Source organism: Poecilia mexicana, unplaced genomic scaffold (assembly GCF_051168715.1).
Source record: "Poecilia mexicana isolate PSO_F unplaced genomic scaffold, ASM5116871v1 scaffold_10, whole genome shotgun sequence".
NCBI lineage: Eukaryota > Metazoa > Chordata > Actinopteri > Cyprinodontiformes > Poeciliidae > Poecilia > Poecilia mexicana.
Window position 1 is genome coordinate 29,927,434 of NW_028263379.1, and position 15,820 is coordinate 29,943,253.

Genomic DNA, 15,820 nt, shown 5'->3' on the forward strand with positions numbered 1-15,820 from the left:
GTAAAGCCGACACCATTCATCAGCCGGATCTGAATTATGCAAGACCTACAGCAAACCGACGCACGGCTGACATTTCATCGTGAATTACAGACAAACGTGGAACAATGGGACCAGTGAGCAAGATCAATGCGAAATGCCGTCCAGTAATTTTATTGCACATCTGATTAGCAATCTGGTCAATAGAATTTCTCAGTCAGAAGGCCGAGGCTGCTGACGGCCCAATTACCACGGCGCTAACAGGGACGCGGCGTGTTGAGTCGGAGCAAAGCTGGTAAGAAGTAAAATCGTATATATTTGGAGAATTAAAGGGAGGAGAAAGCCGTAAGAAGATTAATACATTTAAAGATGAATTTAAATCATCCGTTTAGATCTCTGAGGCGAGAGAAGAAGGGACAATTAAAGACTGATATGTCGATGGTTGTTCTTCCTCGAGGTGAGCGTTTGAGCGTGCGGTTTTGTTGTTCCAATGCAAACGGCTTCAGTCAATAACCAAATAATAGAGTAATAACATGCAATGATCCATGGAGAGGGCTCATTGCTGAGGAGGGAATTCTAAGTGTGTGTGTGTGTGTGTGTGTTACAGCAAACACTTCACAACATTACGAATGATCATAACACCATGGCACTATTGGCTGTAATAGAGGGCCATTTAAGCTGCGTTTCATGGTGATCACAAGTTTCTGTTTTCACCAAGCAATTGTTCTGACATGAGTTTTATGAGCCAGGTGGAGCTGAAATCACAAAGTGTTCTGGTTTTAACATGCCTCGGCGGAAAGCGAGCAGATCTGCACGGAGCGACAGCGAGAGAGAGAGAGAAAACCATGGTAACGACGCTTGCACCGCACCGTTAGCCCGCGTGTTTGGCAGGCCTTTTTTTGTATTTGTTCTGTTTGTAAAAATGAGACGTTTTGTACATTAGCACATAACTGAGGATAATGAGGACGTCTGTAATAGTTTGATAATGGTAATGGTTTGGTGAACAGCCAAAGTAATGGACGTATTGGACTTTGTCGTGATGGTACCGTGAGATGGGGGGGGGAGGGAGTGTAATCATGCGCATTTGGATTTATTTTGTTTACACCATGGTGACCAATCTTCACCAATACTGGCAGATTAGTTTGTAAAAGCAATTTAGTCTTGAACTGACCGTGCCACTTTCTTAAAAAAACTGTAAATACACTCAGTGGAAAGAAAACAAATCAAGAACCAAGTAAGGTTATTAGATTAAACTACAACTAACAAAATAGCTAAATCTGAAACTGAGAAAACATCTTCGCTAACTGAGAAAAAATAAAATAAAATAAAGGCAATTAATGGGGGAAAACTACGACTAACAAATTTTCACTTTTCTTGGCTCTGACTGGTGACCTACAAGGTCCAAACTCAAAAACGACCTGAGGGAAGTTGACCTTCTTGCCCTCTTCACGTTGAATGGAAATGGTGTCAAATGTTTGTGCAGCAACAAAACTGTTTGTGCTGTTATAATCTTTCAAATTTTACAAAAGAAAAAAAGTTTCCAGAGGTCACCAGAGCACCGAGCCCAAAATCTGGTTTGTGCAGCTAAACTTTTTAAAGCACAGTTGATTGATGCCAAATTTGCTTGATTTTGTAAGTGTGTGTGAGGGTGGAGAAGGGGGTTGTTTTGACCTTTGATGACCTCTGGAAATATTAAGTAATATCTTTAAAGTGACAGAGGCACAAATGAAGATTTTTGCTGCATAAACCTGTGACACTTGATTTGAAGAAGAAACTTGAACTGGCACTGACCACAACACTCTTCAGTTTGGAAGTTGTTACTGTGAGACGACAACCAAAAACTGTCAGTATTTGTGAGATTTTTGAAAGCGACGTCGCAGAAGCTAAACAATACTGTAAGTTGCTTAAAAGGAAATTGTAATTTCTGAATGTTGTACAGAGAGTAGTGTGCTCACACACTGTCGACCCATTTTATCTGTTTGCTTTTCAACCTCAGCCAGCCATTAAAGGCGCTGGATTTGGAAGTGTAGGAAGTCTTTTGGGAATCTCAGAGTTATTTTCTGTCTTCTCTAGGTCAGCACTCATAGACAACAGTTCAGTTTTGCTAGTCCTACCAACAGTGCTAACACTAAAGCTAGTAAAACAGCGCTTCATTCATTGTGACATCACATCTACTCCTAATAAAGTAATCAATAGTGGAAAAAATATTTACTATTTAATATTTTTATAGTGTAGCTTGGACAGATAAATTGCAAATGGCAAAAACTCAGATCAGCAGGTCAATAATTATTGTTATTTTTATTTTTTACCTGAAACATAAAGGCCATAAATATCCTTCTAAAAAACGGTACAACAAGATAGAAGGAGTGAAATATCACCAAACAGATTTCAAGATAACTAATCAAGAAGGCGGAACGCCGACAAACATCATTAATCTGTCCCATCAAGTCTTTCCTTCGCATCGTTTCGCCTCTAATAAAACAAGAAAACCTCCAAACGCGCAAATAAACGAAAGAAAGAAAACGATCAAGACGCATTTATGGACGATGCACATCAGAACCGACGGGAAAGCATTCAAATAACCCTAACAGAAGTCGCTGCTGTGCGCACACACTCGCACAAACACTACACACCGTGGAGAGCCCAAGTTAGCTGTGAATAAATTAGCCCATCTCGTCTCCATCTCAGGCTCATGAATAAAAGATCTGGTGGCTGAAGAGGAACAGAAAACACATTTACAGAGAGGTAAAATGGAAAACAGAGGAGAGGGAGAGGATGAATACCTATGTATGACTTCGGTGTGTGTGCGTGTGTGTTTAAGAGTGTGTGAATAGATCATCCCAAATAGCTGCTAACAGCATAACGCTCCTTAACAGGATTAGAAGAGGGATTAGCTAATAGCTGACAGAGAGAATGAACGTTGGAAGAGAGAGGAGAAGAAAAAGACAGATGTGACGGACACATGATTAAAAAAAACCAAAACAACAAAAAATAAAATCAGAAAGCAGAGGTCATTCGGGCTCCACAAATCCAATATCCTATAGCTAAAACGAGCTGATATGAAAGAGGAGCTCGGACTTAAATGCAGAGCGGGGGGGGAAGAAAATTGCTCGGGAACAGGCTTTGGCAAAAACCCAGCGAATTGATCAAACAAAGTGAGCATAAAAAAAATAAAAATAAAAAATGAAATTTCTGTGTGGTGTGGTAAATAAATCAGTAGAAGAAAATAGCGAGCAGCGAGGTATAAACTGGAGAAATGTGCGGACATTTCTTCAAACGGTTGAAAAAGAGCAGGCGTATTAAACGAGTAAACAAGTTGTCCCCTATGAATGATGCAGTGACCCGTTCCCTTTTATCAGAATTATTTTCTTTTCAATTACAGCTTCCCTGTTCAGCTAATGACTGTAATTAATGAGGAACCTAAAAACCTCTATGCAGCAGCGTATTACCAGGGAACTGCCTCTTCACTGAATAATAAGGCTTCCCGCAAATTAGATCTAATACCAAAATTCAGGGCTTTGGTATTTAGGCTTAGTGTTACTAAGAGCTAAAAGTTACCATGTTATAAATCCAATCCCCCCCTGGTAATTACAGTATTAGTGTATATTTTTTTTCAGTCTGAATTGTAAGTATCTTTTAACATCAGTAATGTTCTTAAAAAGCACTATGAAGTATCTGTTATTCACATCCACATGGTTAGATTAGTTATTTCTTCATGCCAGAAAAAGACAGATTGGTCCACCATTAGCAGCAGATTTGGTTGAGATAAAAATAAATAAAATCTTTAAGTCAGAAAACCTATTAAAAAGTCCATAAATGAACTAGGAGAAGTAGGAAAATGGTGGCGGCTACCTCTTCCTCACTGTCACTGGATAAGAGTTAAAAATCTTGATGTACAAAACCCGACCGCGTTTCCATTTGAAGTATCGGATCAGAAAACGTGGAAACATCAAAACAACTTCCACAAATTTTGTAAAAAAACAAAAAAGCTTTTACAATAGCTTGAAGTGGTCAGAGTTAAATGGAGCTAAATGGTGCATTTATAAAACTAACTAAAGCTGAAATTATAGATGTAATATCCTTTATTTTCATGTTCATAAATTTATTTATTAGCCTTTTGAACTGATGTGAAATTGATTCTCCCCCTCACACAAGCAGTTTACGTCATTCATTTGGAGTCTGCACCCAAAAAGTAACCAAGAAAAAACTAAAACTACAACAATAACTAATAAAAAAGTAAACTGACACTAAATATTTAACTTTTAAAAACTGTAAAACACATACTAGAAGCTACTTAAAACTAACTGAATTAGACAGTCACGACAAAACTAAACTACAATGAAAAACCTAAAACTATCATAAGCCAGTTTCTAACATAGCGAACAGGACGCAGCATCGCCAACGCTGGCTGCCATGACAGACCAATTACATCTTGACCCAGAAATTTCCCTCCATTTCTCTGAATCGTGCGATCCATGCCAGTTTTCTACCTCTACTTCTTGTTTAGTACAGCCGTGCGTGACGTCAACATCTGAAATCACACAATTACGCCTGAATGATTCGCTCTAAACCAGTAGATGGGAACCCCACCATTTGTATTTTTTATTTTTTTGGCAACATTTTTAAAGTTAGCTCAAAATTAGTATAACAACTGAATGGAAACGTAGCCTACCTGTGTACAAATGACTGGAATTCATTTTATTTGCAGACGTTAGCATGCAGCAGTGGTACCTCACACCGACCAGGCCACACACACACAACCCTCCTCTCTCTCCTCGTACACACTGATCTTGACCTTACGTCTTCACTGTTAATTGGCTTAGAAACGATTACTAGGAGTGTGGAGGCCCCTAGAATTGGATTCATTATCAGAAGAGCAACCTCTCATTTGCTTCTACTGACCCCCGAACCCCGAGGAGCATCTTGGTAAGAAACCCTCTTATCCTCTGTGTTTGGACACAGCAGGTTAGCGCAAATGCTGTCAAGACTCAAAGCTGCTCTGGTCTAACCAAGTGTTGAAGTGCCTGGTGGAAGCTAATGAGAGTTAACAAGCCAAAATCAATTTTACACAGAGGGACCGCACAGTGCCCGAGGACTTCATGCATGTCTGGTTTACATTTTCTTAAAGAAAGGGAAGAGGGGGAAAAAAGGTATGTGAAAATAATAAATATACAACTGTGTGTACAATTGTTTCAGATTTTAGCCTCAGGGAAAAGGAGGATGAGAAAACAGTCACGTTATCTACTTTCCCATCCACCAAATTACTTTAAACAATACAGAAGACTCGCATTATTGTTTGTCACCCATAATAAGTTCTTTCGAATGATAATTTACATCAGGCAGAGCAGCTTTATATTAGCCTAAATCACAGAGCCGCGTTCTTGGAGGAGACTAGCATATCCTAATTGATTAAGGTGTTGTAAACTTGGTCTCTTTCCCCTAAATTCAATTCTAGAGTCAGGTATGTTCAGCTCTTCTCCAGCAGAGATAAATCAGCAGCATAAACCTGTCTCTCTGACAGCAATAAGAGAGCACCACATGTGGGAAAAGCTGCTCTCTCTGTCATACAGCTCAGAAAGGCTGGAGACATGGATGAGGAAGACTTATGGCGGTTAGCTTGTAGCCCCGTCTTAGCTTCAGGCTCCCTTTCATTCCTTAAATTTAAACAGATACACACTAGTTCTTCAAATTTACAGAGACACATATTTCCATTTCAGGACACGTTTTACTTTTGAAATTGAATTTAGGCGACTGTTATTTAAAACAAATTACCATTATAATGTAATGTGTAGCTACCCATGTGGCTGAGACTAGCAAGTCAGTGTACAGATACCGTTAGCTCAACTCAGTGGAAGCAAAACAACCCAAAATTCTCCCAAACCTGAATGATGAGTTTCATTTGGAGTCAGAGAGCCAATCTGGGAATGAAGCTAAACCCAGGTTGAACGCCACACCCAAGATGTTGTGATGCTAGCTGTTGCTAGCTACAAGCTACAAGCCAAGCTACATAAAAACATAAACACATTTTAAGTGTTTATTTTGTGTTTAAACTCTAAGGCAACATGCTAACTAATACAGTTGTGTGTGTCTGTGATTTAATGACAAGTCAGAACTGATTAAGGTTTCTTCCTGCTTTCTTTTACTTTATATGTGAAGCAAGTGTGCCGACCATTGAACTAATACTTTGTTCAGGCTAATTTTGGTTCGGTCTCCTTCAGTCAACACCCCTATCAATCGCAGTGAGTTTGGTTCCCTTAACATAAGTTCAGATGACCTACAGCTCTGGAAAAAATGAAGAGCCTCTGCACTGAACCCTATTGAAAACCTCCTGGTTATTCAACCAAATATTGATTTCTGAACTCTGAGTTAAAACATTAGTATAGTTGTTTCTAAATTAATATGAACTTGTTTGCATTATTTCAGGTCTGAAAGCACTGCATCTTTTTTGTTATTTTGACCATTTCTCATTTTCTGCTAATAAATACACATTTTATGCTTTGAATTTCGGAGACATGCTGTCAGTACTTCATAGAATAAAAGAACAATGTTCATTTTACTCAAACATATAACTATAAAAAGTAAAATCAGAGAAACTGGTCATTTGAAGTGGTCTTTTAATTTTTTCCAGAGCTGTATATTAAGATTTCCATTTGGAAAAGAAGAAAAATATGCAATTATTTAAAAAAAACATATCAGTTAGAAACACAAAACAAACAAAACATTTTCTATTTCAAAAGTTTAACATTTTTGACTTTTGAAACTCTGAAATCTCCCATTTCTTTCCAAAAAACTTTGAGTTTGTGTATAAATTTACTCATTTTTTCCTTTCTTTTTATAACAACCCTAATGCATCATTATATTTAACCCTCTAGCACCAAATGCATAATTTTTTATGCTATCGTTTCTCTAATGAAACATTTCGTCAAAAATATGCTGAATTGATGTTGTAAAAATATGCATATAAATCAGTAATATACTCTTTAGCATTTTAAGTATCACACAATGTTGTCACAAAATAGATGTTTTTGGTCATGATGATTAAATGAGTGTTTAAACTTGTGCCAGCTTATAGTTTTTTCGTTTATTTATTTATTTTTTGCTCTTACTTTATAAGGTTCTCCAAAGAGGTTAAATCCGGTTGAGAACAAGTCTTCATCTTGCTGAACCTCCTGGTTCCTCCTCTCCCACTCTCTCCTCTTCAGTGCGCTGCGCTCCGACTCAAGATGGCTGCAAAGATATAAAAACAGAAGCTTGTTAGCATGAGCCTTTCTGTCACAGCATTTATGGGTAAACGTAGAAACAACGGGGTTGCTGATGTTTGAGGCGCCGGCTGACAAAATCTTCAAATTCCACTCTAACACGGCAACGAGAGACGATAACGAGACTAAAGGTCAGGCCCGACAGGAGGTCCAAAGTATCCTGAAAGTAAAAACTTTAATAATAATCTTCGATAAACAGCTCATTGTGGTGAAAAAATGAGTGAAACGTGGCCGGTCCACCTGGCAGTGGCGGCTCCATCACTGCCGGTCAAAGCTAGAGTCACGAGTCCTGCAGAGCCATTTGACCTGTGATTAAATGCCAGCTGGGCTTTAATCAGACAGAAAAAAGTTTCATGTCAGTAGGTGTTGGAGGGGATTTTTTAATTAATGTGAAAGGGGCTTTTTCTGAAAGGTTTTTTCGGGAGGAATTTAATCGAAAATGCTTTTAAGGGAGTCTAGACATATTTTATTTCCATCTGCCAACCACCAGAAGACTGTTCACATCCCCGCAGCTTCGGTCCATATCTCAGCTGGTATTTTTACCTCCAAGAACGGATTAAGCAAATGAGAACTTTTAAAGGAGATGATGGTTGTCAAGGTTTCCCCCAGAAAACTTGCTAAGCCCGGTGGTTGGGACGCCATGGCAGTCATTCATCCAGCGGCCCGTCGTGTTTTTGAGTTAAAAAATGTTTAAAGTTCACAGAAAATTTTTAAATATCACTTGATAATGTGTTATTAAAAGATTGGAAGATTAACACCTGAACACCAATTATAAAATCTTAAAAAAATAAAAAAGCAATGCTTTTTGTAGTAAAGCCTAGTGGCCCGCCAGGCTTATAATGCACAGGGGGAACCCTGGTAGTGAAAATGTGCCATAATACGTTCTACTTTTTAAAACGAAAAAAGCAGACGTTTACAACCACCAAAAAACTGTATGAAGTTTAATCAAAAAATTTTAAGGTCAGGTAGAATTACCAAAATTATTTCCATTTGCTAAATATCACAATGATGAGAGAAAAATATGTTTGAGATTTATTTATTAATGCCTTCAAAATCGGAATAAATTTCCTCAGTGTTTGGTAGCGCTGGCTTTGAACTGAAAGACTCGGGTCAAACGTTTTGGGTTTCCTTCCAGAAGCTTCTCACAGTGGTTTGCTGGAGTTCTGGCCCATTCCTCCTGACAGAACCAGTGGAACTGAGTCAGGGTTCACTCACACACGCCGTCTCCATCAGACTGATAACAAGGCTTTGTGATGCCAAAACACTGGCTTGGTTGTCCTTAAGCCACTTTGTAACAACTTTCACTGCAAAAACACGAAACCTGGTAAGATTTTGTGTGTTTTTGGTCTAGTTTCTTGTGCAAACATCTTAGTACATTTGAAATAAGACAAAAATAAACCTGCAAGTAACTTTTCACCAAGATGTAGGAGACTGGTTTAAGTAAATAATTGCTTAATACTGACTTTACGAAGTTCTAGTTCTACTTCACAGTTGGGATGGTGGTGCCAGGCTTACAGGTATCACATTTTTTCTCCCAAATGTAATGATGGTCATTATTTCCAAACAGTCTCACTTTAGTTTCATCGGACCACAGGACAGGTCTAATCCAAGGAAGCCTGTTCTTTTGGAGTAATGGCTTCCTCCTCGCTGGGCGGCGTTTCAGTCCATGTCAGCACCAGCTGCTTTATCACTTTCAGCAGAATCTTCTAAAAAGTCTTCGGCTTTAGTTCTTGGGTCGATTGACACATTTGGACATTTCAATCACAGCTTGTACAATTGTTTGAGCAGATGGATGTGGCTCCTTTATACATCTGGAAATTGTTCCGAATGATTGTATTGTATCGTATCATATTGTATCGTATCATATTGTGATTTTAAATAAATCCACAGGTGTGTGTCTGCTTAAATGTATCAGTTAAAATATCAGAAGATTCCTAAGAAACAACCTCATCATCTGGGTTTTCCCTCATTGTTTAGATAGATAGTAATGATTCTGTATGTAAACTATTGATTTTGAAGACACTAATGAATACATCTCTGATGTGTCCTCTGTCATTATTGTGGTGTTTAGCAAATAAAAAGAATTTAGGTGATTCTAGCTGAGCTAAAACAAGAGAAGTTTGGTTTAATTTCACTTCAGACAGTGAGAATAAAAAGTAGATGTGTGTCTTTATATTCGGTGTGTGTGAATTACTGGTTTCAGCTGTAAGTAGTTCAGGAGGTTAAAGGTCACCCTACTGATGCAGCGTCTCATTAATTTAACTTTTGTCATTCACATGCAAATATTTACATGCTAAATGAGTTAGAACCAAAGTAAAACCACCTCAGGACATAAACATGGTTGTCGGGTACTCCACCTGGTTGTTGCTCTCCAAAAGTCACACTTCAAGTCGCTTTCTAAAAAAAAAACAGATTTTTCTGATCCGAAACAGAATGAACTGGTGTTATTTAAGCACCGGTGGGGGTCTTGCACTAAAAGCAGGCTTTTGTGTTTGTCACACACAAAGCACGCAACAAAAGGCTTAGCAGGGAATTCAGGGCGATCCGTGTCTTATCAATGTCCAATCTGATTTTGGTAAAATTAATTTCCCAAGAACATTAGGCAGTGTTTTCACTCATTGTGAGCAAAGAGACAGAATTAATTACATGGATATGGATTGGAACAATTTATAATGTTAAAAGAGGCACTTAGAAATGAACAGAAGTCAGAGCGAAGTCAGCAGCATTCACATGATAATTGCTTTCGGGACACAAAATACCCGTGGTGAAACACGGTGGAGGCAGCATCATGCTGTGAATATCCAAGTCAGAGGTGATGGTCGACGAAAAACACATGTGGATTCTGAAAGAAAAGCCGCTCTGGTCCGTTGTTACAGCTAGTTCTGGGAATAATCATTTAGCTCGTTTTAATTTATCATGTGATTAATTGTTTTATCGCTTATTGCAACAGCCCTAAATGAATAAAAGCAAATTTGAAAACAGGATTAAATGCAGTTCCTACGTGCAGTTTAAATCACACGTCTTTAAGTAAACGGTGTCCTGAAGAAAACTATTTTAAATGGGAATGTTTTTTAAAGAACAATATTAGTGTTTGTGCCGCTATGAAATGCAGTCACAACCACACAGTTACCTAAAGAGGAAGAAATAAATAGTATTCTATCATCATTTTTATCAATATCATAACAATACCACAAAATATTGCGATAAAATTCAAAGGTCATACGGCCAACTCCTACTCCCAGCTTCCTGTTTAAATTTGCTTTGAATTGTCACAGATTTCTACATTACACTCAGCAGTTCACCATTGTGCGTCTCTTGCGATGAAAAACTCACACACACGGACACACACACAACTAAAAGACATATGAAAGCAGTAAATGTAATAACTACTGGAACCATAGGAGACTGGCCTGCAGGGAACAGAGAGGGTGGTGAAACTTTCCTTACATAACCATGTATTTTTAGCAAAAACGCTCCTTCTGCCGCACAACCAAACATTCAGTCTCCACCGAGAAATTCATACAGCGTCAACAAGGTGAACTCCCCCCTAGGAAAAAAATAAGGCGCGGGAGTGTGCGACAACACGAGGCGGCGACCCGCTGACCCGGGAAAGGGGCCTCCTGTTTTATCACATCCACCGCTGGGAGACGAGACGGGCCGCCTAATTAGGGATCGGCGCAATTAAAAGAGACTTTCTCTTTTCCACTACAAGACCTCGCCTTCAACATTTAATCTATCAGCAAGATGTGCGTGGGAGGGAGGAAGAGCGAAGCAACGAGAGGAAATAGAGAGAGGGAGGAAGAAAAAAAAACATACAGAGTACCCAAGGGAGGGAAAAAGACCCAGTTTCAGGGCAGCAGACAGTTTCTTTAAAAGGAAAGAAAAATAACAGAATGATGAAAGACGGAGAAGAAAGGTGGGGAGAGGGGAGGTGGAACGCGAAGAGGGAAGGAGTTGAAAAGGACGAGCAAGCGGAGGGAATTCCAGACGAAGTGATTGACGGGCCGAGGTGTGTGTGTGTGCGGGTTTACGCGCCGGGAACATGGATGGGATCGTTTTACTTGCGCTGGCTTGGCTGGTTGACATGTGCGTTATCTGTCAATGCAGAAAGATTAACTGACAGCGCTGTCACTACTACAAACACGCTCGCATACAGTACACACACAGCACACACGCGCACACCCACACACACGCACACACACACACACACACACACACCTATCTCCGCAGAGCTGCGGTCCCGTGTGATGGATCACCGCCTCTCTATCCGTCTGTCGCATGCTAAACTTTCACATGGAGGAAATCAGGTCGCATGAGGTAATTAACACATCCAAGATTTATATCCCAGCATGCAGCAGGAGCAGAGAATGCACCTTTGTGCTACATTCGCAGGTTAGCTAGCTAGCTTAGACTGTTTCTCTAATCTGACCTAGTAAACTATAGCATTTGCTATTTCAAGAGCCTGTGGGGAAAAAACTGTTTTTATTTAGGTAGTTATTTAACCTTTATTTATCCCCATGAGGCAGTTAAAAACTATTTGTCATCTACAACTTTTTTGTGTGTTAAATTTTGTCTAATTAAAAAGATAGTATAACTATTACAGACAGAGTAAAGGAGGTCGAGAAACTTTGACAAAATGCAATTATTCATCTCTGTCCTGCGACACAAATTACTGATTTTTTTTTTGGTTATTTAATCATCAAAGATAACTATTGAAATTTCAGAGTCGGGAACGATTTCTGAAATCTGACGCTACTCCATTTTATTTACGTTATTTACATCAAGAGGGAAGCTGTGCTCAGAGGTTTTCGTGTTATTTCCTTCAGTGGTTCTCAGTGTAGCGCCACCACAGGTGAGGAGGGGGAACACATTATTCACAGGGTTTGGTTCGCGAACGACGACTGAAAATGTAACAAAAGTTGCTGTTTTGGTCCTCAATCGAACCGAGTCTACCAGACTAGTTTTCGTTATCCACAATAGTCAATAACGTCACTTTAATAGAATTGCTTTGATGGTGTTGTTGCAGTTTTGAATTCCATGTTTTGATTACAGTGAAGCCACATTTCTCCAGACTGAAATGAAGAAGGAAAGAAAGATTTGATGGGACTACCGATAAACTGGATGGGATTGGTAGGGATTATTAGCAGGAGTGATATCAGCGGCAGGCAAACTGTCAATGTTGATATTTTCTATGAATGAAAATGTAGTGATGGCAGCTTTTTTTTCCTACCACTCAGCTTTCCTTCTCTGTGTGTGTGTGTGTGTGTGTGTGTGCGTGTGTGTGTCTGTGTGTCCTGGAGTAATGCTGATAGTCAGAGTAAGCTCTGGGAATTTAATCTCAGCGGAGCTATGCTGTGCTCCCCTGATAACTAAATGCACACAGCCACACACGCACACGCAGGCCGGCGTCTCTCACTGAGCCTCGTCTTCCTTTCATTTATTTCCACTGCACAGAAAGGCGGCACAGCACACTCGCTTTGTTGGTAGTGCCCCTAAGCAAGGCACTAATCCTTTCAGTTAGCAGATCGTGGTTAATGGGCGACTGTCCAGCTAAAATGAGGATTACGTTCCTTGATTAATTAAAACTGCTACTACAGGGGGATATCGGGAGTAAAAGACACTACTGCGGCTGTAAGAAGGATTGGAATACATTTCATGCTGAGTAAAGTTAGCATAATTGCTACTAAGCTGAGCATTTAGGTTTCCGCAGCGCCTTGAATGATTTCACATTTTATCACAAACTTCAGTGTATCTTGTGGGTTTTATGTAATAAACCAAAACTTCCAACTCTTTCTATTAAAAGAATCTCCAAATTATTTACAGAAATCTAAAATATTTGAAAGGAAATGCAGTTTGGGAAGCTAGCTGCATTGCTACTTGACACACTACTGGCTGGTGTTTGCAAAGCAGCCAATAAAGAAGAGTCATTTATTTTGCTTGGCTCTGATTGGCTGCACCCCTAAGAAAGGAGATAAAGACTATTTTAGATATAATTATTTATTTTCTAGCTTGTCAGCCCTGTAAGCTAATAAACAAACTAACAATTATTAACATTTTTAGAGACTGTTTCAAGCAGGGTTTCCCCCAGAAAACTTGCTAAGCCCAGTGCTCAGGGTGCTATGTTATTCATCCAGCCACCTGCCGTGGTTTTGAGTTGAATTTTTTTTAAAGTTGACAGGAAAAATGAAAATATAATTTGATAGTTATGTATTTTTGGAGGACTGGAAGATGAAGCCAAACTTTATAAACACCAACTATAAAGCCTTAAAAAAGGCAATAATTTAAAAAACCTAATAATTTAACAATGCTAAGCCAGGTGGGGCCACAAGGAAAGCCTGGTGGCCCCACCAGGCTTATAATACACTGAGGGAAACTCCATCAAGTATTTGCGGATTTGAGCTATTTGGCAAGCGGTAGCAAATACCGAGGGATGCCATACATAATTTGATAACCATATATTCTTTTTATCTTCATCATCTTCTTTCATTAGCAACACAGTATGAAAAAAACTGAATAAAAAGTGTTATGCAAAAGTATTCACGTCCTTTGAACAGTTTCACATTTTGTCATGTCACAACCAGAAACTTGAATGTATTTGAACAGGACAAGAGGTTACATCATTTGTAATTGGAAATACATGATTTGTGGTTTCTAGGTTTTATACTTCCAAATAAAGTCCTGTGAAACATTGGTGGGTAAAGCAGTTGTCTTGCAATCGGAAGGTTGCAGGTTTGATTCCAGCTTCCTCCTGTCAAAATGACTGGAAAAGCGCTATAAATCCATTTACCATTTGCAGCCAACCAACCGCCTCGAGCAGTGACCTCCCCGACCCTCCCCGGTCAATAATTTGACTTGAACATGTTCTGTCCTCAGTAGGAAAAAAGGCTCCAGCCTGTGGATGTCATCAGGAGGGTTTCTGGAGATGCTTCATTGGAAATCTACTGGAGCCCGACTCGAACTGCATTCATCTCTTATGGGAATAACTGTCAGGGCCGTTCAAGGCAACCATTTGGAAATACATTCGAACTCATCTGAAGCCATGAGGACATGAAGATCAAAGCCGCCGGCTGACTTTGGTCATTCACAATCGTCTATGGCACACTGGTGTGGATCTGAGCCTTCCTTATGAGGCGAAAAAACATCTGTTTTAATCAAAGGAAACACAGGACATTGATTTCTGAGCTGTCGCATCAGTTATTATACCTCGGTGAAAACCTTGAATGCTTCTCGGTTATTCTTAGAGCTTTGCAGAGTAACGTGGTTAAACAGCATTACTGAGAGAAAATAAGAGAATGTTAAATTACTGAGATGGACATGTCAAAATTTAAAGCAAAATACACAATTTATGAAGAATGAAGACGCAAACGTTTCCTGAAAACACGGGGGGGAAATCAGCAGACAGAATGATCAGACTAACTGAAATCATCCCAAAAATACCACGTCAGGTACGAGCCATATGGGCGGTAGCCCAAGGCGTCATGAGAATGGGGGAGGCACACAAGTGGCAGGGGAAAAATTTAAAAGTATATCTAGCACCTTTTCTCAGCATGCTGCTGAGAAAAGAGAATCTAGGTTAGTTGTTTGTTCAGGTCTGCACTGCATTTTCTTCCCAACTCAGAATATCAGAAAGTTTTCTGCATTTTAATTGGCTGGGTGGGCGGCTGAGGGAGGGGCTCGCCCTGGAAGAACCACCACTGGTGTCATTAATTATGCAACTCGACTCTAATTTATGATCTTTTGCATAATAAAAACATTATATGAACAGCGGTAGCTATAATATGCTATATTAGGATCCAACGGATGATGAGTCTGTGTTTATTAAATTCTACACTACAAATGTGAAATAGCAGATGAGATAACAGCCAGTATTCACAGGTTGTCCTCAGTGCGGATGCAGCGCCGGTTCGTCAGATGCCGTTTTGAGTCGTGACGTCTGTATTTATGGCGCTCAGTCCCAGGTGAACGCATCAGGCTTGTGTCAGTCTGACAGGTTTGAATCCACTGCATGCTTTAGTTCGCTTTCGTCAACTTTTCAAAGCCCCGCATCGAGAAAAATTAGCTACAAAGAACTAGCTTTTCACTAATCTGCAACAGACTAAAATAAATAAATAAATAAATACCAGCATGATAACATATCATATGAAGTCATGTAGCCTAAAGCTCCTTGTAGACAGACGGAAAGTGAAGATATTTTATGTGATACTGCAGCAGTTGTTGCTCTGTTTTGTATAAAGCAACAGTGTGACATGTTCAATGTAATAAATCCAGCTGCGCTTCATTCTGCAAACATAAACACATGGCGTTTTACTCAACGTCAATAAGTTTACAGAGTGTTTCATTCAACACATTGACCTGATATGAGCAGGTCACAGGGTTCAGATGTCTGAGAACGCCGGCGAGCGGCTTCAGTCCGGCTCTCTGATGAGTCAGGTAGGGAAAAAAATTACAAAACTCGAGGACAGAAAAGAAAAGAAATATGGATTCTACATTTAGTTTTATTTAAATTGTATTTTATTTTAAATTAGAATCCAATAAGAAACAAAATCTGCAGTTAGGAGCCCATCTGTCAATTTTTTTTAATGTAA

At 39.4% G+C, this 15,820-nt stretch overlaps 1 protein-coding gene across 1 annotated transcript in view; it reads right to left on the reverse strand.

Moving 5' to 3' along the window:
* Nucleotides 1-15,820, reverse strand: part of LOC106928922 (ALF transcription elongation factor 2) — a 111,985-nt gene that overhangs the window by 42,812 nt on the left and 53,353 nt on the right. Inside the window, exon 2 of the mRNA XM_088009205.1 lies at nucleotides 7,083-7,203. Coding sequence (XP_087865331.1) covers nucleotides 7,083-7,203 — 121 coding nt within the window. The remainder of the gene's footprint in view (nucleotides 1-7,082; nucleotides 7,204-15,820) is intronic.